At 41.9% G+C, this 22,327-nt stretch overlaps 1 protein-coding gene and 1 pseudogene across 4 annotated transcripts in view; both read left to right on the forward strand.

Moving 5' to 3' along the window:
• The first annotated feature begins 3,517 nt into the window (after nt 1-3,517).
• The window catches only part of ZNF19 (zinc finger protein 19), a 30,078-nt gene continuing 11,268 nt past the window's right edge, over nt 3,518-22,327 (forward strand). The window contains exons 1-4 of one of the 4 annotated variants that reach the window (XM_023637284.2): nt 3,518-3,826; nt 7,272-7,335; nt 9,990-10,211; nt 10,794-10,907. In XM_023637284.2, coding sequence (XP_023493052.2) covers nt 10,896-10,907 — 12 coding nt within the window. In that variant the 5' untranslated portion in view covers nt 3,518-3,826; nt 7,272-7,335; nt 9,990-10,211; nt 10,794-10,895. Of the gene's footprint in view, nt 4,356-7,271; nt 7,336-9,989; nt 10,212-10,793; nt 10,908-22,327 lie in introns of all 4 variants that reach the window. The other 3 variants (XM_023637290.2, XM_023637285.2, XM_023637289.2) reach the window with 3 other exon arrangements.
• LOC138923545 (zinc finger protein 19-like) lies at nt 15,740-16,582 on the forward strand (annotated as a pseudogene).

Here is a 22,327-nt window from a genome sequence, read left to right on the forward strand (position 1 = left end):
CTATAGTTCTGATGGTATTATGCGTTACAGAGGTGAGATACCCAATGACTGTAAAGCATGTGGGAAAATCTTCAACAGCTACTCCCAATTTAGACAGCCTAGGGTATACCCAGTGGAAACAAGTTCTAATAATATATCTGGAAGGCTTCAGCATTAAAGCAGAACTAATATATCATCAGACAGTCCACTTCAGGATGAAAGTCTAACAGTATAATGAATGTGATAAAGACTTTATTTCTACTTTTAAACCTTTTATTTTTAATGTGAAATAATTGATAAATATAGAAAACTAGTAAAAGTGACCAATTCTCATGTACCTACCATCTAGGTTAAACCAATTTAGCATTTTGCCAACATTTTAAAACTGTTTCTTTTACAGCTAAAACCTCACTTCCCCATCCCTCCTTGTTTCCCCTTCCCTTCCCCTTCCTACCAGTGAAAACGCCTATGCTGGGGTTAGTGTGTTTCATTGAATCATGCATGCTTTTCTTTTGGAGCTTTTACTATAAATGCATGTTCCATAAATTATCCATGAATATTATATGTATTTATAATTTATGGGTTTTGTGTGTGTGTGTGAGGAAGATTGGCGCTGAGCTAACATCTGTTGCCAATCTTCCTCTTTTTGGTTGAGGAAGATTGGCCCTGAGCTAACATTTGTGTCAATCTTCCTCTATTTTATGTGGGATGCCACCATAGCATGGCATAATGAGCACTGCATAGGTCCACGCCTAGGATCCGAACCGGCGAACCCAGGGCCACCTAAGCAGAGTGCGTGAACTTAACCACTCTGCCACCAGGCCGGCCCCAATTTATGTATTTTTTAAGTGAACAAAATGTTTACTCTCTATCCTTTTTTCATGTGCTTTTTTTTTACTCAACAATGGTATTTATGAAATTTGTCCATGTTGAAGCTTGTAGCTCTAGTTCATTTTAACTGATGAAAAGAATTTTCTACAGCCTACTTACCTACTCTTACTATTTCAAGGAGTGCCATGGTGAATATCCTTGTATGTGTTGAAGAAACTAACTCAAACAGGTCTATAGAGAGAAAGCCAAAGCAAAGGGGTCTTAATGCTCAATAGTGGGTAACCTCATGCTACTTATATAATAGGAGAGTTAGAGAATGAAGGCAATCACTCATAGATAGTAAGAAATCATGGGGCCAGCCCCATGGCTGAGTGGTTAAGTTCTCGTGCTCTGCTTCGGCAGCCCAGGGTTTCACCGGTTCGAATCCTGGGCGTGGACATGGCACTGCTCATCAGGCCATGTTGAGGTGGCATCCCACATGCCACAACTAGAAGGACATACAACTATGTACTGGGGGACTTTGGAGAGAAGAAGGAAACATTTAAAAAAAAATCTAAAAAGAAAAAGAAATCAATAGAGGTAGAGCTCATAACATATTAAGTGAACAAACTCAACTTCCTACAACATGCATATTCTAACAAAGGTTTCTATTAGCAAATAAAGCATGCTGAAATGATTTCCCACAACAAATACGTAAAACCAGTTTGCAGTAATCATAATCTTGCCATTTAGACTAAGTTTCCTAGGAGGTGAATATAAAACCCTTGTAGTCAACAGTAGTGCTTTCTCTTTATTAATGAACACATTAGACAGAAACTCAAACTCATTATATGACCTAGTGTCCATTTTTCGGGGTCTAGTTTAAGTAAGCCAGATTACAAGGTTTTAGAAACTTACAAAATAATGGGGAAGGTTGAAGAAATAGGTTCTGACTAAACATCAGGGAATGACTCCCAAAGCAACACTGCAGGCCTGCACCATCAAAGGACCTATGATTTCTGCAATAGTCATGAAACTGCCTTCCAGATTACAGCCGGGGGCTTCCGAACCATGCTGCCTCTGTGGTGAGCTGCACCACTTCAATCACATAAGTTAGTCTTTTATGAATACATCTGATCAGTGGAGCCTAAGTTATATCCAGAATCCCCCAGCCATAGGGAATATGGGAAAGTTGGTGTTTAGCTTTCCATCCTTGCAGTACATAAAGACACATTAGAAGTTTGGAAAAGATGTTGAGTGAGCCACTCCACAGTATCTACCACACAGAGTGCGTGATGACTGAACTCAGGCTAGATTGGTTTTCCATCTGGCTAATGCTCCCCTTTTTAATGCCTTTAGGGACTTGGTATGTAAATATTTTAAAATTTTTCTTTAGAGAAACTTACACATTGATTTCTCAAAAGCATCGATAAGAAACCTTTCAAGGTTTCTCATTAAATATCATTGTGACTTGTGACTTATGGTATTAACAAAGTTTTAACCATAACTGAATCAAAGTTTTGGGGCTATAATTTTTTATTTACACAGAATGACTCCTTGTGCATGTGTGCAAGAGTTTATCAGGTTATAGGAGTATATCCTACAGGGTCCTAAGGTATGTGCGTTTTGAGTTTTATGTGATGCTGCCCAGTTGCTCTCCAAAGTGTTTGTATATTCCCACTCTCACGAACAATGAACGAGTCCCCATTTCCCTATGTCTTTGTCACTTGTTCCCATTCTTACTGTTCTCTTCCTTTGGATCTCTTTTAGCTGTATATTGGGTATTTTCATTTTATCCTTCCTGTTTCTTAGCCTCTCTTATATTTTCCTTCTCTTTGTCAAACTGTGCTATAGTCTGTGTCTGTATTGTTTCACTTTCTCATCAACTGCATCTCCTGAGGTTCCAAGAGCATGAATAGGTTACCTGCCCTTCCCTGGAAGCCAGAGTGCCACAATGCCTCCATGGAAGCTCTGTCCAGCCAGAAGTCCCCCAGGAGAGACCTTCTGGCTGTATCCAGAGCAATAAGCTAGGCAGAAGAATTCTGCCTAGAGTCTAAGTCTCCTTTGTATTTCTCCTACCTCGCTGAATTTGTACTGAATTACAGAGCTTACAGTCCAACTTGGTCAGGGCTCGTTCCTTATCTGTGCCTGCAGAAATGGAACTGCAAGCCTCCACAGATCCCCAAGAGAGGTTAAGGTCCTCAGTGACTGAGTCAAGGCAATAAGAACAGAGACAAAAGCCGGGGTCATGGTGCAAAGGTGGCCAAGAACCCTGCTACATCACAGTGAGATCTGGGCTATGTCTCATCTTTCTAGGATTCAGTTTCCTCATTGGAAGAACGGAGTGATCTTGAAGTGAAGAAGGCATATCTCTGAACATTTTGTTGTTTGTCAAGCCAAGGGCACTAAGACAGAATAAAGACAGGCGATTTTGAAGCAGTTTGGATGCTAGTTACATGTAATGGGAAATTAAGAATATTTAAAGATTAATTTCTAGAGCGGTACCATCCACAAGGCAGAATAGTGCATACGTGGTTCATATAAATGTGCTCGTACCTACAGTTTCAGCTGTTATAGAATAGCTTGTAAGAGAGATTAATGGCAGACTTATAAACGGTACCGCCTTGATCCAGATCTTCACTATCGTGACTGGGCCTTCTGAATAGCCTCCTAACCGCTCTCTTGCCCAACTTAAATCCATTCCTCACACTGCAGTTACAACGTCACTGATCCACAAGGAACTCTGCCCCGATCGAATGAGCAGAGCCAGCTTGAGTGCAGTCGAATAAGAGAATCCCGCAGTGCTAGCGCTCGTCCAGGGTGGCCTGTGGCTTTCTCCGCCCCGTGCCATGGCTGAAAGTCGGTGCCGCCGTAGGCCCCTCGGAGAGCAGGCAGCCTCCTCCCCGCAGGGGTCGGCCAGGGACCAGGAACAGAAGACGGGGGAAGGGCGCGAGGCTTAGGGGAGAGGACGCGCAGTTCCCCGCGGGGAGCGCCGGGCGGTGACGCACTTCCGGAGCGCCCCGCGCCCCCGCCGGAGGTGAGTGTGGGCCGGGAGGCCCGGCTTCCGCGTCTCAGGCGGGCGGCGCCTTTGATTCCTGGGGCCTCCCTGGGACGCGGCCCGGGGCCCGGGAGAGGGAGGCAGTCCTGCCGAGGGCAGTCCCGCCCTTCCCAGCCTCCTTCACGCCCCGGGGGCGGCCGCTTTGGGACGTGGGGGCCGAGGATGTGGGCCACCGGTGGAAGGTGTGGCACCGGGTGCCAGTTTAGTCTGTTACCCTATCGAGTGCCTGCCAAGTGCAGTGTTGTTGCAAGTTCCGGGGATGCAACTGTGAATGACGCAGGGAACTTTCAGCCTAATGGGAAAGTCGATATCAATCAAGTCTGATCATACCTCGGCCCCTGCACATAGTAACCCATTGTTTTAGGGCAGAAGACCAACGTCCTAAACGTTCACGGGCCTCTGAGGCCTGACGTCTTACAGTGTCTTGACCCTTCGTCTTGCCGCGCACCCCCCTTGGCTCTGCTTCAGCCACCTTGGCATTGTGTTTCTAGAACGTGTGGTTCCTTCGGTAAAGATACTCCTTTGGCCTAGTTAATTCCGTTTCTTAGGTTTTCCTCGACTAGGTCAACCCCCCCCCCCCCCCTTCTGTGGCACAGGTTACTTTTTGATGGGTTTTCAGACCACCACAAATGTCTTTCCAGCACTGAGCACAGTTGTAACCTCACACTTACTTTAGTGCAAATTACACGAGAACAAGAATTTTTTCCCCTCGGTGTTTGAATCCCTAGTGCCAACCATATTGCCCTGCAGAGTATACCTCAATAAATATTGACTGAAGAGGCAAATATGTTTATAATTACAGTGTGAGCTGCCTGGTATAAGGACAGAGACTCTGACTTTACTTGAATCTTCCAGGATGTGTTTTCTAGTTTGAGATCTGAAGGGTGAAAAAGAGTTAATCAGTTAAAGAAGGGGCAAATTGGGAAAGGCTGTTAGAGGCAGAGGGAATAGCAGGTGCTGGGATCCTGAGTTGGGACCCAGCCAGCCATTTAATACTTGCCCTGTGACATTTATTCTAATTCAAAAATTAGTAAATATATTTCTAGTAAGAAAATTGGAGAAATATCAAAATGGCCACAAAGAAAAAATAAAAGTCATCAATAGACTACCACTCAGAGATAAATACTGAGTTTTAAAAAATTTGCGTCCAGTAAGTGGTTTTGTAGGTATTTTTAAGTACACGTGATTTTCATGTAATTGAAGGTTGAAATACAAGTAGTTTTATAATCATTTTTTCACTTATTGCATTTGAGTATTTTCCTGTGTTTTGAAACATTCTACAACATGATTTTTAATGGCTGCCTTATTTTTTTCTCATTTGTACCAAACTGTTGGATGTTTAAGTTTGCATCATTTTTATATTAGAAATAATGGCAATGAATGCTTATGAGCAGAAATCTTTGAGCACGTCTCCAATAAATTCCTTAAGTTGGAATCTTTGAAAATTGGTTTTAAATTTTAAGTTCTTAAACAAATTTAAACAGAACTATATGTATGTGGTAAGAAAAAGAATTACCTAAGACTGTGTGGTAAAAAAAGAAATCTCCCTCTATTTGGACCCTCGTGTCCATTATCCGGAGGTAACCGCCAGTAACAGTTTTCTACTGTATGAGAGCAAATCATGTACAACGGAAGTTGGCATTTTATACTTAACAGTATAGATAGGAATATACTTAGGCAGGTATTTGTGCTCAGGAGAAGATGTAACAATTTACACTCCTACCAGCAGATATTGGGAGTGTATGATTTTAAAAGTATATTTTCTCCAGTATAAAGAATATTTTTTTAAGTTCCCAATTTGACAGATAGAAAAATGACATTTTATTGTTTTAATTTGCCATCTTATATATACTAGAGAGTAAACAGCTTTTCATGTGTTTATTGGCCATTTATAGGTGAATTCCCTATTAATAATATTTTCTCCTAGGGTGTCCAGCTTTTTCTTACTGATTTTGTAAGGATTTGGGATATTAACTATTTTTGGCATGTGTTATAGATTTGGTTTCCTAGTTTGCCTTTGAGTTTTCCATAATCTTTTAAACCAGGAGTTTAAAAGTAATTTGTCATTCTGAGTGTTTTCTCTTTGCTTCTTTGTCCTTTGGCTTGTGGCCTCCCCACTGGGCTGGAACTGCTCTTGCTAGATGTCTCTGCACCCTGGGATGGAGACTTGTTACCTTTGTTTTCTTTTAATTTCTCTCTGGTTTTGTTTTTCACATTTAAAATTTTAGAGCATATGTAATTTATTTCAGTGTATGGTAGGAGATAAAGAATCTAATTACGTATTTTGTCCTTAAATAGTTAACCCGTTGTTCCAGTGTCATTCATTGAATAATCAGTCCCTTTTCCCCCCTGTTTGGAATGCCATCTTTATGATGTACTTGATAGTTTAGTCTCTCCTGGGTTTTAGATTCTGTTTTATTGTTGTAGTGATCTGTTCTTGTACCAGTCTGCTTTATTTGTTATACATTTAGCATCTGGCATTGCCAGTTTTTTCTTTCCTATTTTCCCTTTTTATTTAAATGTTCATGGCTGTTTTGACTAGTTATTCTTCCATATAAGCTTTTGAATCATGTTACCAGATTTCTAAGTAAATTCTTTTCAGAATTTGCTTGAAAGTAATACTGGTTACTTGTTAAGAGTATGGCTTTTGGAATCTGGCCAACTTGGCTTGAAATCCAAGTTTGGCTTAAAATCCAAGTTTGACCATCGACTCATTGTGTGAACTTGGTGAAGTCTCTTAAACTCTTAGCTTCCGTTTTACTCATCTGTTTAGAGAGTAGGGTGAGGGAGTTAAAACCTAAATCTCGTTTAAAGGAATGTTGTGAGGACTAAAGGAGAAGATGTGTATAAAGCATTTAGCGTAGTGCTGAGCGTGCACAAACTCTTAATAAAAGGAAATTACTATTAAATTTGTAGATTAGTTTGGAGGAAAGTCGACATTAACAAAAAATTTAATATTGGTTCCTTACATCCAGGAACATGTTTTGCCTTTTCATTTATGTTTCTCAGTAATACTTTATAATTTTCTTTATATAGACTTGGTATGTTTCTCATTAAATTTATTACCTGTTTTTTTTGTTTTATTTTGCTTTTGTTTATATATATTTTTGCCCTACTGTATTGTTTACCCAGGAGAGAGAGTACTACCTAGTGGTTATTAATACAGATCTTGTGGCCTAAGATAATTACTTAAACTTTCTAAGTCTCATTTCCTTGTTGTGATAAAATGAGGACAATAGTAGTATGTATCTCCTAGTATTATAATGAACGTAAAGCACTGAGCTCTGAAGCTGGCACTGTGCAAGCCTTCAATGAATGTCAGCTGTTTTTATTAGCAGTTAATACAGATTTGCAGGTTTAAAGGAAAGTCATTGACTGAGCCAAGCTCGCTCTTGGTTCTCTTTGTTTTTGTTTCTTCCCTCAGCCCCTGCCCTTCACTGAGAGGGAGCCCAGTGATGGCAGCCATGCCCCTGGAAGCTTGGCACCAGGTGAGCTGTGGATCCCTCAGGTCAGCCTTCGAGAGATCTGATTTGAAGGAAATGGGGGATGAGAGGAGTGATTCTGGCAAAAGTCTTAGAGCCAAAGCAGCTGTTCATCCCCCTCAGTGGGACTGGATGCTGGGGAGAGAGAGCTGATGGTGACTGAGCAGCCAGAGACTGGAGGGCCCAGGAGGTGACACCTGGAGAGAGTGTCCTGGGAAGCAGAGGTGCACCCTCTTGCACTCTGAGGATCTCTGCTCAGCTGGAGGGTCCCCAGGTCCAGTAGCTCCCCCCACAGAGGGATCTGTGAGGATGAGGGACTCAGGCTGGTGGTGTAGGTATCTAGTGTCAGTGGGAGTGATCGAGATCAACAAGGTCACAAGATTCTTGGTAAGTGGGGGCAGAGATACAGTAGGAAGAAGACAAGAAAAAAGGGGCCTATACCACTTGTCTTCCAAAAAAGAGAGCAGAAGTTGGGGGCTCAGGGTCAGTGAGGGAAAGAATTGGTCCAGGAAGGGTACATACATATCTTTTTTGAGAGTTATTACTTCTGGTTGAGGGGAACAGCATCCTGCAATATGAAACTTGGTACTAGGTGGCAGGAAATTTAATTTCAGATTAGATTTCCCATCAGCCCTCAGTAGTATTGTGGCCTTGAGCCAGTCACTTACCCTCTTTGTGCCTCAGCTGACTTCATCTGTCAAATGGCAGCAGTACTGTTCATTCCCGGGTTAGAGAGAAAGATTTTGCCAAGTGCCTTTCAGCTCTGCAGCCTGCTGGGTCATTGAGTGCTGCTTGTTTGGCTCTGTCTTGAGGCTTCTCTATCTTGCATCTCAGCATCCACAATCTTCTCCCAAGTACGAATCTCAGAATGTCCAATGTCTCTCTACTCCCCTCCCTTAATATCACCCTGCTTGGAAGCCTAATCTCAACACATCAGAGACACAATTTATTGTCGTCCTTGTACACCACTCCCCGACCCCGGCTCCTGCACTTCCTACCAATTGCTGGTATCCCCATGTCACCATCCTGGTCACTGGTTTTAGATTTCTCAATCATTATTGACTCTTTAATCTCCTTGACACCTCAATCCAAGTCCTTTTGTTCCTGTCTCAGTGCCCATTTACCCCTTCCTTTTATGGCTTTCCTAATTTTATCATCCCTCTTCTGGGACATTGTCAACAGAGCCTCCCAGCTATTTCCTTTGTCTCCAGTCTTGGGCCTTCCTGTCATCTGACATTTGTTGCTGATAGAGCTCAGGCTCAGGTTCTTGGATGTAAGTTTGTTGTTGTATGGGGACCATCCATGTGCTTTACCCCACAGAGTTGAGGTCAGGTTGGCATTTTATAAAGATCTTTCTGTGTGTTGGACAGAAAGCAGACTGGAAGATGAGCCTGGAGTTAGGGACTGTTGTAGTGGTCCAAAGGACAGTTGCTGAGGACTTGAGCTATGTGGTGACCTAAAATGATAGTGAGTAGGAGGCAGATCCGAGAAAGGCCCAAGAGAGAAAATTGGCAGGATTTGATTACTGATTCCTTGTCATAACTAAGCAGTGATTAGGGGGATGGGTAAGAATGATTATCAGGTTTCTAGCACAGGAGACCAGGCTGAAAGTGGTGCTACTGACTGAGACAGGGATCAGAATAACAGCCAACATCAGGTTTGAGCACTTACCATTTGTTTCTCCTTGCACTAAGGTTCATATGAATTAGGAGGAGCCAAGGAGTCAGTTTAAGTAGAGAGATGAGTTCAGAATTGGATTGTGGCTCAGTCATGTCAGGAACATAACTGGCATGAAGGTTGCCAGGGCTTCTGGATCATCCATGTGATGGTGCTAACATGTGAGACCTTGGAGTAAAGAGACGGGAGGATCATCACTGCCCAGGGAAGACACCAAGTTGGTGAGAGGGACTGGATCATAGTGCTTTCTGGGAAGGGAGAATTGGGGCTGGCAGGCAGGTTTGGTTTGCAGAAGACAGATTATCTGGGAGGTGGAAAGAGACACAGCCAGAGAGCTGCTAGCAGCCATTAGAATCAGGAAGCACCTTCTCCTAAGAAGACCATCTGGAGTTGAGTAGGTGGTTCAGGCAGTAGAGTTTCCTCTGCTGGAGGGGCTCGAGCAGAGGCAGCACAGCCCCTTTTGTTGGGGCGGAGTGGCGGGTGGCACAACAGAGTTCAGGCATCAGATGAGGGTTTCATGGGATAGAGGCCCATGTGGACAAACTGTGACTCTGTTCTCAGTAAGTGGGATAGGGCGGGTAGATGTGGACACATAGCAGGGCTTACTTTTAGTGCAGGGAGCAGAATGGATGGGCCAGGCCCTTGTCAGTGAAGTGGGGACAGGCAGCAGCTAGTTCCTGAGATGTCACCAGTGAGAAGGGCCGTCAGAGGCCAGTCATCTGTTCATGGAGAGTCTCAAAGACTGGAAGGGCACATGCAAAAATGACGAGGGTTTGCTTCAAGAAGGTGAATTCATGAAAGACCTTCCCTGTTCCAACTTTTCTATAATGTGGCCTTTCCTTTTGTAGTAGAAAATCTTGTGTACAAGTAGAAGCTGCTCTGATAGTGAAAGGAGTGTCAGATTTGATGGTCATACGTGTAGTCATTCACTGGCTTTCAAGTCCATGTCCGTTCACCCTTTCTTCATTTCCCTGTTGTCACAGGACGCTTCCTCAGCCCTCACACTGTCCTCTGTGCCCCACACTCTGGCACTGAGCCAGAAGATTGGCTCTGGGGCAGCAGGAACCTCTTATTTTAGGAGGTGGTGACCTTCAAGGATGTGGCTGTGTACTTCACCCGGACAGAATGGGCTGGCCTTTCTCCTGCACAGAGGGTCCTGTACAGGGAAGTGATGCTGACAAATTATGGAAACTTGACTTCCCTAGGTAAGGCCACTTTGCCTTTGGGACTCAGACTCATAGGACAAGGGTAGGGGTGGCATGTAGCACGAATTTCATAACCTTCTGCGTATTTCCAGGGGCAAAAACTCCTAATTCCTCAGTCCCAGAGGATATCAGGCAGGGAGGGAGGGAGGGAGAAGCCTGAGATTGGTTCAGGTCTAATGTGGGTTCAGCTGTTCTGGTGAGAACACTTCCCACCATAAGGGGCTCTGTGCAGGGCACAGTGGGAGAGAAGTATCTTGCTGTTTAAGTTACACATTTTTTCAGCTCTCTCAGTGGTCTAAGGCAGACTTTCATCATTCCTTCCCTGTGCTTGTGTGTGTCATAGGATCTCAATAATAAACTCCAAGTGACCTTTTAGGAAGAGGTCACAAATGCTCAGTTTTCTCTTGATTAAAATCTCCTTGGGCTTCCCCATCCTCCAGCCCACTACTGCGGGCCATATTTTACTGAGCTACTTTGGGGTTTCCTCCTCTGACACTGACAGTGCAGACACAGGGCTACAAGGTGCCCTAGGAATGCTAACATGAGACTCCCCGCCAGCGCCATGTTCTTCCTCCTTTTCAGGATCCCCAGTCTGCAGACTTGCCCTGATCTCACTTCTGGAGGGAGGGGATTTGCCTTGGCTCCTGGAGGCACAGGGTGACCCACCTGTGAAGAGGACCACAGATGTCTCAAAAGGTAAGTGAGGCAGGTTTAGAACCAGCAACCACAATCCTTTGTTAGATACATGGTTTACGAGTTTTTGAGCACTTGCCATGTGCCAAAACGGCACTTCTTTGTTTAAGAAGCTCTGGAGGATACTAGCTCTAGAGACAGATGTAGAGCTAAAGAGGAGAGAATGTGTTAAGTGCTGTTGTTGGTTTATAGGCAATGGGCTGTGGGAGCACGACAGAAGGAGGGCTGAGAACAGTTCCCATTTAGAGGATCCAGTAATGCTCCTTCAGTGGCAGGCCATTTGTTCTGAGATAAGAATGGATTGCAGATGGGAAAAAAAGGAAGATAGTCTGACTGGAGGGAGGGAATAAAAGATCGAGTATAATTTCTGCATAATATAATATCTAACAAAAGACAACTATCTGGAATATGTAAACAGCTCTCAAAACTCAATAAAAACAAACAATCCAATTAGAAAATGTGCAAAACGCATGAACAGACATTTCACCAAAGAGAATACACAGATTCCAAGTAAGCACATGAAAAGATATTCAACATCATTAGCCATCAGGGGAAAGCAGTTTAAAACCACAATGAGATATCACTACACATTAATCATATATATTGCTATGTAATTGTGAAGAGCTTCTTGGTTTGTGTGTAGGAAAATTGCCTGGGAGTATATTTTAAAATGGATATATCTGGGGCCCACCTGCCAGCATTCATTTTTCTGTCTTTTTTAGTCAGCATTCAAGAACATGAAGCTTAGGATTGGAAGCCTAGCAGGACTCTCTTTTCTCTACTCTGTGATGTTAACATAGTAGCTACCAGCTACATGTGCTTATTAAACTCTCAAGCACTTGAAGTGGGGCTGATTCAAATTGGGATGTGCTGTAGGGATAACATACCAGATTTTTGAAGACTTAGTACAAAAAAAAAAATGATCTCGTTAATAATTTTTATGTTGATTTCATGTTGAAATGATAATATTTGGTATATTTGGTTAAATAAATTACTAAAATTAATTTCACCATTTTCTTTTTCACTTGCTCTACTACAGAGCTTACCCTTAAGTCACCTTACTTAGCCAACCATGCACAACCATCCTTAGTGTGTGTGCGAAGCCTAGAACACAGAGGTTATGGGAAATCTGAAGAGTTCTGTCCTAGGGAACTTACAGCCTGGGGACAGGAAATGAGAGAGCAGTGACCCCAACCTCAGTGACCTTGCCCCTAGTGACATCAGCCCATAATTGCTATGTTTTAGAAATAGTGACTCAACATAGTATGTAACTTGTTTGCACTGAGGGGAAAAACAAGGCATAAAACTCTGTTACGTTCTTCTAAATTGTATTGCAGTTATTAACTTTGAAGGCTTACACAAGGATGGGGACAGAGTGTTGTGAGGATTGTGAAGAGTGTCATGGTAGCATTGACAAAGCTTAGCAGTAAACATATAAATGAGTCAGATAACATAGGAGAGTCATGATAGAAAAACAGTTCTTAGGGTGAAGATGACTCTAGACTTATCCCATGAGGTTTGAGTTTCTTTGGGACACAACTCCCTGGGTATAGCAGGCTGTTGAGAATGCAGCTCTTTAAAGTTGGGACGCGGTTGGGTCTGGAATTACACAGGGTGTCAAAGTCTGGAAACATAGGCAGTCATACATAATGGTGTCAAGGACATCTTCAGTCTATTAAAAAACACATTATATCTGTTTCCAGACTTTATGGTCACCCTGATATGTGGGAGTCCTCTACATCAGTGGTTCTCACCTGGGGTCACTTTTGTCCCCTAGGGGACATTGGCAACGTCTGGTGACATTTTCGGTTGTGCAGACTGGGGAAGTGGGTGCTACTTTATCAGGAATGGTGCTAAATATCCTACATTGCACAGGACAGCCCCCCACAATGAAGGATTATCTGGCCCCAAACGTCAGTAGTGCTGAGATTGAGAAACCTTGCTCTACATAAAGGACGCTATGCAGCCAAAATGTCCCCTGAGTAGAGAAGAGAAGAGGATGGGGAACAGAATCTTAGGGACTACTTAGGGTTAAAGAGAGAGGGAGAAGGAAGTAGAGATAATTAAGACCAGGTGCAGCAGAAGAGAGATGGGTGAAATTGAAGCTAAGAGTAGGAAGATTTTCAAGGAAGATGGTGTGCAGTGGAGAATTTGAGGGGTAAATGGGAAGTGAACATGTTAAGGAAACACTTACAGACCCTTTTTTTGCGAGGTTTAAGAATGAAAGGAAAAAGGGCCAGCCCCGTGGCTGGGTGGTTAAGTTCACGTGCTCCGCTTCGGCCGGCCCAGGGTTTCACCAGTTCGGATCCTGGGCGCGGACGTGGCACCACTCATCAAGCCATGCTGAGGTGGCATCCCACATGCCACAACCAGAAGGACCCACAACTAAAAGTATACAGCTTTGTACCTGGGAGCTTTGGGGAGAAAAGGGAAAAATAAAAATCTTAAAAAAAAACAAACCAGCCAAGGGGAGGAAATACTTGGAGAGAGGGAAAACACATTAAAAAAAAAAAAAATGAAAGGAAAGACTGTAAATTAGTAGTTTTAAGGCAATGTTTTGCAAACATTTTTTATTATAACTCGCAGTAAGAAATACAGTTTATGTCACAACCCAATATATATGCTTCTATAAATAATTGAAAACAAAGTTTCAATGCTTACCTTTCCTGTTTGCTCCCCTCTGGAATTTTCTATTGATTATCTATTCAAATCTAGTCTGATTTATTTCACTTGTTAAAAAATTTCTGCTCACAATCCACTACATTTATTTCATGACTCACTAGTGGTTCTCAAACAATTAAAAAGAAAAAAAATAGAAAAGATAAATATCCTCAAGTGGACCTGAATATCTAATGTAAGAGAAAGTTAAAGGTGAGAAGGGAGAAGATGTGCCTGATGGAGCTGCGCCCTGGAGGAATGGGCGAGCTGGCATCATGGTGAGGAGAGGGTGAGCCCTAAAGGGAAGGGGGGAGATGGCATACTACCATGTGGGAGTGGAGAGCGAGGAGTTAAGGAGCACCTGTTGGGCAGCCTTGCTTTTCACAGCAAGGAAGAGGTGATCCTGAGTGGACCATTGGTGAGGGGGCATTTGAGGGTTTAGGAAAAGTGACATTTGCTTGGAAGAACTGCCGTGGGGAACCTGATTAATGTGAATAATAGGAATATAGGGCAGCAGGGAAAGAAGGGGTTTCTTGTCATCTATTATTCTAATCCGGATTTTGTGATATTTCTTGCCAAACAGCAAGGAAAAAGATCTATGAGAATTGAATTCCAAGCTCCCCCTTGTTCTGGTCACTATTTCAGATTGTTATTTACTCTGTTTACTCACAATTTCACCTGTCTCCTTGCTCCTGTTTCCCAATACTTTCCTTCTGAACAAGCCCACTCTCCTAATTCACACATGGAGATCCCAATAGATAACACCCCACCACTATCAATATAGAACTTGGGCCAGCCCTGATGGCCTAATGGTTAAAGTTCAATGCAGTCTGCTTTGGCAGCATGGGTTCAGTTCCTAGGTGCAGAACCACACCACTTGTCTATCAGTAGCCATGCTGTGATGGTGGCTCACATAGAAGAACTAGAAGGACTTACAACTAGGCTATACAACCATGTACTGGGGCTTTGGGGAAAAAACAAAAAGAGGAAGACTGGCAACAGATGTTAGCTCAGGGTGAATCTTGCCCAGCATAAAAAAGAATAAATAAAATAAAATAAAATAGAACCTATCAGCCATGATGTTATAACACGGATCCAGTTATTTTTGAGCCAAAATAATTTAATTATTGAAGTATATAAGTTGTATGCCATTTATACAGAGTAACAAATAATTATTCAATCATTTATTTGTCATATTTATTTAGTGTCTACCATGTGCCAGGAATTGTTCAAGACACCCAGGATACAGCAGGAAAGAAAACCAAGCCCTCGTTCTCATGGAGCTTATGTTCTAGTGGTTAAAGAGCAAGGGCAGCTAGTTTGTAAAGAAAAGGAAAAATAAACAGATATTGAGCACACAGTTTTACTTTGCAAAAAGCATAAAAATGTTAATATCTGGTTTTAGCATAGAAATGTTTAATTAACAAAAGAGTACAAATTGATAAAGATCAACGCTTGAATATGAAATTGAACTCAAAGTTTTAAAAAACTGAATTGAATTTAAACAAACTTAGTTAAAATGTCATCTAGTCTTTGCAAATATAAATGCCACCGGACAGTCTGTTTCTATTGGCTGTTTCTCACCTTAGGCTACTTTTTCCTCACCATGCAGAGGGGTACTGTGCAGTCTCCTGGGGTTGCAGCAAACTACGCTCTCCCCTTTCTAGGCAGTAGAGCAGACATGTTTGAATCTGACAACAGCACGTCGACTCAACAGTTTCTAACAGTTATAGGGCATACACTCTACTCTTGTTATCCATCAGGGGTTGCCTCTTGCTCTTAGACCCTGTGCCTCTTCCTCCAGTGAGCATTTTCAAGCATTTAAGTACTGTGAAGTCACAAGTTATTAGGGATACATAGGTCTGGGAAAGCTTAGGAAGCAATCATCTGTGTTGGAAAGTATCATGACCTGGGTTCAAAAATCTCATTTTCTGTTCCACCGCTACTATTTTCTGCCTCTGTCATATTTGGCACTTCCAGTTGAATAGCTTTATATTTCTGGCAGGCTACATGGAGGCTGGAATAGTAATCTCTAAAGGCTGTATAATTTCAGTGCTCCATTTTTTCTAGTATAATTCTCAGGTGGCATCTGTCTTCCATTTCTTATATCAGGTGCTGAGATCAACATTGACCATGAATCCACATAACACAGTGAATTTCTGAAGAAAAAGATGTGATATTGTCACGTGGGCTGCCAAAGAGTGATTTTCAGGAAACTGACTTCCCAGAAATGTGAACTGGAGAAGTACCAGGAAATCCCCACAGTGAAAATTGTTAAAAGAAAGGATGAGAGAATCCACTATGCAAGGAAACCCTTCAGATGTGAGGAGTGTGGGAGATGCTTCAACTTTCTTTCTTACTATGTTAGACACCAGCGAATCCACACTGGGGAGAAATCCTTTGAGTGCAATGAGTGTGGAAAAGCCTTTAGTGGCAATTCTTCATTAATTCAGCATCAGAGAATCCACACTGGAGAGAAACCCTATCAGTGTGAGGAATGTTGGAGAGCCTTTAATAATAGTGCAAATCTGATCAGGCATCAGAGCATCCACATGGGGTTAGACCCTATCTCTGCAAGGAGTGTAGAAATGGCTTCCCCAGTAGTTCTGAGTTGGCTGTACATCAGAGAATCCACACTGAGGAGAAACCTTATGAGTGTAATGAGTGTGGAAAAGCTTTCACTGTTAAGTCAACATTAAGTCGGCATCAGAGACTCCATGGTGGAGAGAAGCTGTATGAGTGCATCAAGTGTGGGCAAACCTTTAGGACTTCCTCCCAGCTACATCATCATGAGTATGCCCACCCTAGAGAGAAGCCTGTCCTGCACCTTGGTTCTTTTGGCCTCCCAGCATTTTTTACCCCAATTTCATGGTAATTACTGCCCTACCCTCTTTTGGAAAGCCATCTGCCCCCACTCAACAGTTCATGTGGTTTAGGTGGGACTCTATTCCCCAGTGCTAGGGTGGATCTTGTGGTCTGGTCTGGCCCATCTATGCTATTCCTTCCACTAGCCACAATGATGGGTTCAGGTGACCCAATTCATCCAATCAGAATGGACCCTCACACTGCAAAACCTACCAGGAAGTGCCATTCTTTTCTGCTGGACATAGATGTTAGCCTTGATCCATCATGAAGGCTGAGAAGAAAGCCAACCCTGCAGGTGACAGACTGAGAAATGGAGAGAACTAAATCTACCTCTGGGTTTTTCAGTGACATGAATCAATAAATTCCATTTTGTTGCTTAAGTAGTTTTGAGTTGGATTTTCTTTCTTTACTGATATGGAGCCATTGCAATGTCTTATATGTTTTAAAGCCTTCAGAGTTAACATAAACTTGATTTGGCATTTTTGAGTCCATACTATGAAGAAACCTTTCATATGAGTGATATGTTAGAAAGGTTGTAGCCATGATTCTGATGGTTCACACAGAGGCAAACACTCAAATATTGTGAAGGTGGAAAAGCCATTAACCCTCAGTTAAGCCAGGTCAACATTCAGGTATTCCAAATGGATGGCAGTTACAGAGTTACAGCAATTTAAGCACTGTGGTGAAAATTTCAAGTTATTATAAAACTAAATCTCTATTAATGAATATTCTGTAGGGAAGATGAATGTATTAAATAGAAAGACTTTAAAAGAAGTGTTTATTTCTTACTCAGTTTCTAATAGAAATGGATGCTGAATTTTATATCTTATTTTAGATCTTGCAAGATGATGTTTCTTTTTTGACCAATGTATATAATTAATTAAAATAATATTTTTCCTAGCATTGAATCATATTATGTGCTCACAATCTTAGTTGGATACAGTGTTGTGAATTTCTTTAAATCCTGCTGGATAGTATTAATATGATTAGGATATTTTCATCTATGTTTGTAAGTGATTGTCCTGTAATTTTTTCCATCTCTGTCAAGATTTGGGAACTGAATTATACCAGATGGATAAAAATAGTTAGGAGGCTGTTCTTTGTGCTCTGGAACAGTTTCAGAAGCTTAGCAGTTACATGTTCCTTGGAAATTTGAAAAAAGTCTACCTATAAAGCTGCCTGGGCCAGTTGCTTTTGCTGGGGGTAGTGTAGAGGAGAGTAGAACTTTGACGACTTGATTGATTCCTTCTATGCCATTGATCAATTACATTGTCTATTTCTTCTTGAACCAAGGGTGGTAATTTATAATTTCCTACCAACATTGGGAAGTGTCATGTGGCCAGCCCTGGTGGTCTAGTGGTTAAGATTCAGGGCTCTCACCGCCACAGCCTGAGTTCATTTCCTGGTCAGGGAACCACACCACCTGTCTGTTGATTGTCATCTTGTGACAGCTGTATGTTGCTGTGATGCTGAAAGCTATGCCACCGATATTTCAAATACCAGCAGGGTGACCCATGGTGGACAGGTTTCAGCAGAGCTTCCAGACTAAGACAGACTAGGAAGAAGGACCTGGCCACCCATTTCTGGAAAAATTGACCCTGAAGACCCTATGAATAGCAGTAGAGCATTGTCTGATGTAGCGCCAGAAGGTGAGAGGATGGTGCAAAAAGACTGGGCAGGGTTCTGCTCAGGGTCACCAGGAGGCTGAATCCACTTGACTGACACTAACAACGACTGACATTTACAAATCATTAGCCAAGCATTATACCCAGATTATTTTTCCTATTTTAAAAAAATATTTTCAATATATGCCCCTTGTCATTCCTAAATTTGTTGGTCTACAACACCTATATGAAGAGTTTTTATTACTCATATATTTGCATGCAAAAACTTGACATTCATCATTATAAGGCCTAGAATAGCATGTCTGCCATGACCTTTGATCTGGCTAGGGGGCTTTCAGAACCAGGGAAATGGCCTTGGTTCTCAGTCTGATGCAGGGTTTTTCAAACTCAGTGCTATCCACATTTGGAACCTGATAATTTTTTGTTGGGGCTCTCCTGTGCAGTGGAGGATGTTTAGTCCACCCACTGACCTCTACCCACTAGATACTATTTGTAACACTCTCCCCTCCCCCAAGTCATGAAAATCAAAATTGTCTCCACTGATCTAAGAGATACTGAGGATATGTTTTTGTAAAAATAAGGAGCAAGTCCTTTTCTTCTTTGGATGCCTGGAAATCTGTGTTTTGTTACTTCCCATGCTGCCTTGTACTGTCATCTACTGTCATGATAATTCTCAGTTCTAGACTTAATCTGCTGTCTGAAATTGGGCCCTGAGAAGACGGCTTCAATCCCTCCTTACTTGACAGCAATCCACCCCGGGGGAGGACACTGGGGGATCGCTTTTAGTAATTGACTTATAATTCTGCAGACACCAAAGTGATTCAGGCAAAGAAATGGTTGAAGTTACTTGAGCTGAGGTTTGTTAGTTCCAGTTGTTGCTTCTCCAACAGAACATAGGCCTTAATTTGCCATAGCTGTTCTGTAATAAATACTAGTAACCAGTAACATTGTGTAGTGCTTACTTATGCTAGGTACTCCACTTGCATTAACTCAATCCTCCCAATAGCCTTTGAAGTAGAGTGTTATCTCGTTTCGTTTAGGAAGTTGAGGAACAGAGAGGTTAAGTAGGTTGCCCAGCAATACGGCTAGTAAGTGGAAGAGCAAAGATTCAAACCCAGGCAGTCTGGCTTCAGAGCCCATGCTCTAACCATCACGCAGTATTGCCCTTCTTTCTCCACTGCTTTTTTCCAGCTTTATTGTATGGTTGACATACAGTTGAATCAGCTTGTTGATTTCTACAAAAGGTCTTGCTGGGTCTTTATTGGATTGCTTTGAATATATAGATCAATTTGGGAAGAAGTGACATCTTCGTATTGTTTTTCAGTCAATGAACACAGTATCTCCATTTTTTTAGGTATTCTTTCATTTCTTTGGTCATTATTTTGTAGTTTTCAGCATGCATATCTTGGACATATTTTGTTAGATTTATACCTAAGTATTTCATGTTTTCTTGTGCTATTGTAAGTGGCACTATTTTTTAAAACTTATTAAAATTGCATTTTATCATAGGAAATTTTGGTTTCCAACAACTGATTTTTTTTGTACTCTGACTTTAGTTCTGTGACCTTGCTAAACTCACTTGTTAGTTCTAGGAGATTGTAGATTCTTTGGGATTTTCTATGTGGGCAATTATGCCCTCTGCAAATAGTAGCAGTTTCCCAATCTGTGTGCCTTTTATTTGTTTTTCTGGCCTTCTTGCACTTGCTAGGACTCCCAATATGACGTTGAATGGTAGTGGTAAGAGTGGACATACCTGCCTCGTTCCCAGTCTTGGGAGGGAAGACATTGTTGATGACTATTAAGTATGTTTTCAGCTGCAAGGAGATAATCACATCAAATCCTATGTCAGTGTAGCTACTGCAACAAAACATTTAGTTTAACTGCACATTTTTTGGCAGCAAAGGAAAAACTGACCTTGTGCATGAAACTTAAGTTCCACCAGAACTTCAATCCATTTGTGGCTAGGCTTTTCAGAGAGCTGGGAGAGAAGGTGATATTTCCCCAACCATTTTCAAGTCAGGAATAACAGCAAATGTGTCATGATCACATACTACATCATGGGTCCCATGATCTTTCATTACTCACAATCTAACTCAATAGATAACGTAGGAATTAGAGGGAGAAGTAGTCATTCAGGTCATGGAGTAACTGGGAGGAGAGAAGGCCGCTCCCAATGGAATCTAAGGAGTGGCCGAGGCTTTAAAATAATTATGTTTGATGATAAAGATCACCATAGAAAAGAGTATGAGTATACCTTTTCTTAGAGGTAGTACATAGAATAGCGCCAATTAGCTGTTATTTATAATCCTGAAGACTCACAGGTAGGCTGTTTAGACAGCCTGTTTCTCCACTGCTTTTTTCCAGCTTTATTGTATGGTTGACATACAGTTGAATCTGAAGCCAGACTGCCTGTTTGAGTGGAAATTACTTACTAACCATTTCAGCAAAAAGGATTTCAGGATGCCTGGGCTTTTCCCCACTCAAAGTGTCCAAAGGACATTGGATTAGAGTCTTAGTCAGGGAAATCCAGATTGCAAAGTCCTAGGGTGAATTTATTTCTAAATCTAAAGAAAAAGAGGAATATGCACGGATTCATAAAAAACATGACTGCAGGAAACAAGCAATGCTGTTTAACTTCTAATTCTCCCCATGAGTCACCCGCTACAATAATCTAGATAGAATTACTAAATGATTTGAAGAAAAAGAGACTTGCATAAAAATCAATAAAATAATTATGGAGAAACAGGGTGCCTAAATCCAGACCTTGCTAGAGGGCATCTGCGAATGCTCACAGTGGCCAGGGTTGAAGGGCAGTTCACGGTGTGTTTTGCCTAAAGTACAACTCAAATCGCACTGCTTCTCTGCTTGGAGTGGCCATTCACCAGGGATAATTGAAACATTTCTTCTTATTGGAGTAGCCTGTGTTTTTTGTTGAGAGTTTGGCAGATTGAAAGTATGGCATCTCCCCTACCCCCTGGGAAAAAATCAAGCTCAGCCCAAGTCTTGCCACTAAATAAACACATAGGTTTCCATCATTCTAAAGGCGAATACAATTACCAATGATAAAAACTCCTTTATTTTTTTGTTTTATGTCCAGATTTAATGGACATTTATATCACGTAAATGTCTAGAATAGGCAAGTCTGTAGAGTCAGAAAATAGACTGGTGGTTTTCTAGGCTTGGAGGAAGGCCTGAGTCAGGGGTTGTAATAATTTTCTGTTGCTGCCGTAACAAATGACCACGAACAGTGGCTTAAAGCAACACAAACTTAATATCTTACAGTTCTTGAAGTCAGAAGTGCGAAATGTGCTAAATTCAAAGTTGTAGCTAAGAACAGAATCTGTTCCCTTGCCTTTTCCAGCTTTTAGAGGCCACCCACTTTTCTTGACTCATGGCTGCCTTCCTTCAGCTTCAAATCCAGCAACACTGGGACAGGTTTCTCTCATGCTGTCATCTCTCTAGTTCTCTCTTTCAATGTCGTTTTCCACTTTTAAGGTTATGATCACATTGGGCCCATCTGGATAATCCAGGATAGTCTTATTTTAAAACCAGCAGATTAGCAACCTTAACTCTATCTGCAACATTAATTCCTCTTTGGTATGTAACCTAACATACTCACAGGTTCCAGAGATTGGGACATAGACATCGTTGACGGGAACATTATTCTGCCCATTGCAGGGAAAATGGGGAGCGACTGCTGATGGCTATGGGGTTTCTTTTGGGGATGATGAAAATGTTCTAAAATTGATTGTGGTGATGGTTGCACAATTCTGTGAATATACCAAAAAGTACTGAACTGTGCACATTAAGTGGATGAATTATATGGAATGTGAATTATATTTTAATAAAGCAAGTGTGTGTGTGTAGTCAGTATTTCTTTTTTTTTTTTAAAGATGGCATTTTCTTTCTTTCTTTTTTTTTTCAAGATTGGCACCTGGGCTAACAACTGTCGCCAATCTTCCTTTTTTTTTTTTCCCAGAGATTGGCACCTGGCCTAACAACTGTCGCCAATCTGTTTTTTTTTTTTCTTGCTTTATCTCCCCAACCCGCACCACCCCCCCCCCACACACACAGTTGTATATCTTAGTTGCATGTCCTTCTAGTTGTGGGATTGTATTCAGCATTTCTTGAACCAAATTCTGTAGTCTTCCTGCCTGAAACCAGCTCCTCTTCCTGAGTTCCTGACCTCAGTTAATGACACCTTCATCTATCAGATCACCCATACTTTATGGCTACCAAGAGTGCTCCCCCCTTCACATCTTTTATTCAATCTTT

The sequence above is a fragment of the Equus caballus genome, chromosome 3 (assembly GCF_041296265.1).
Source record: "Equus caballus isolate H_3958 breed thoroughbred chromosome 3, TB-T2T, whole genome shotgun sequence".
Classification (NCBI taxonomy): Eukaryota; Metazoa; Chordata; class Mammalia; order Perissodactyla; family Equidae; genus Equus; species Equus caballus.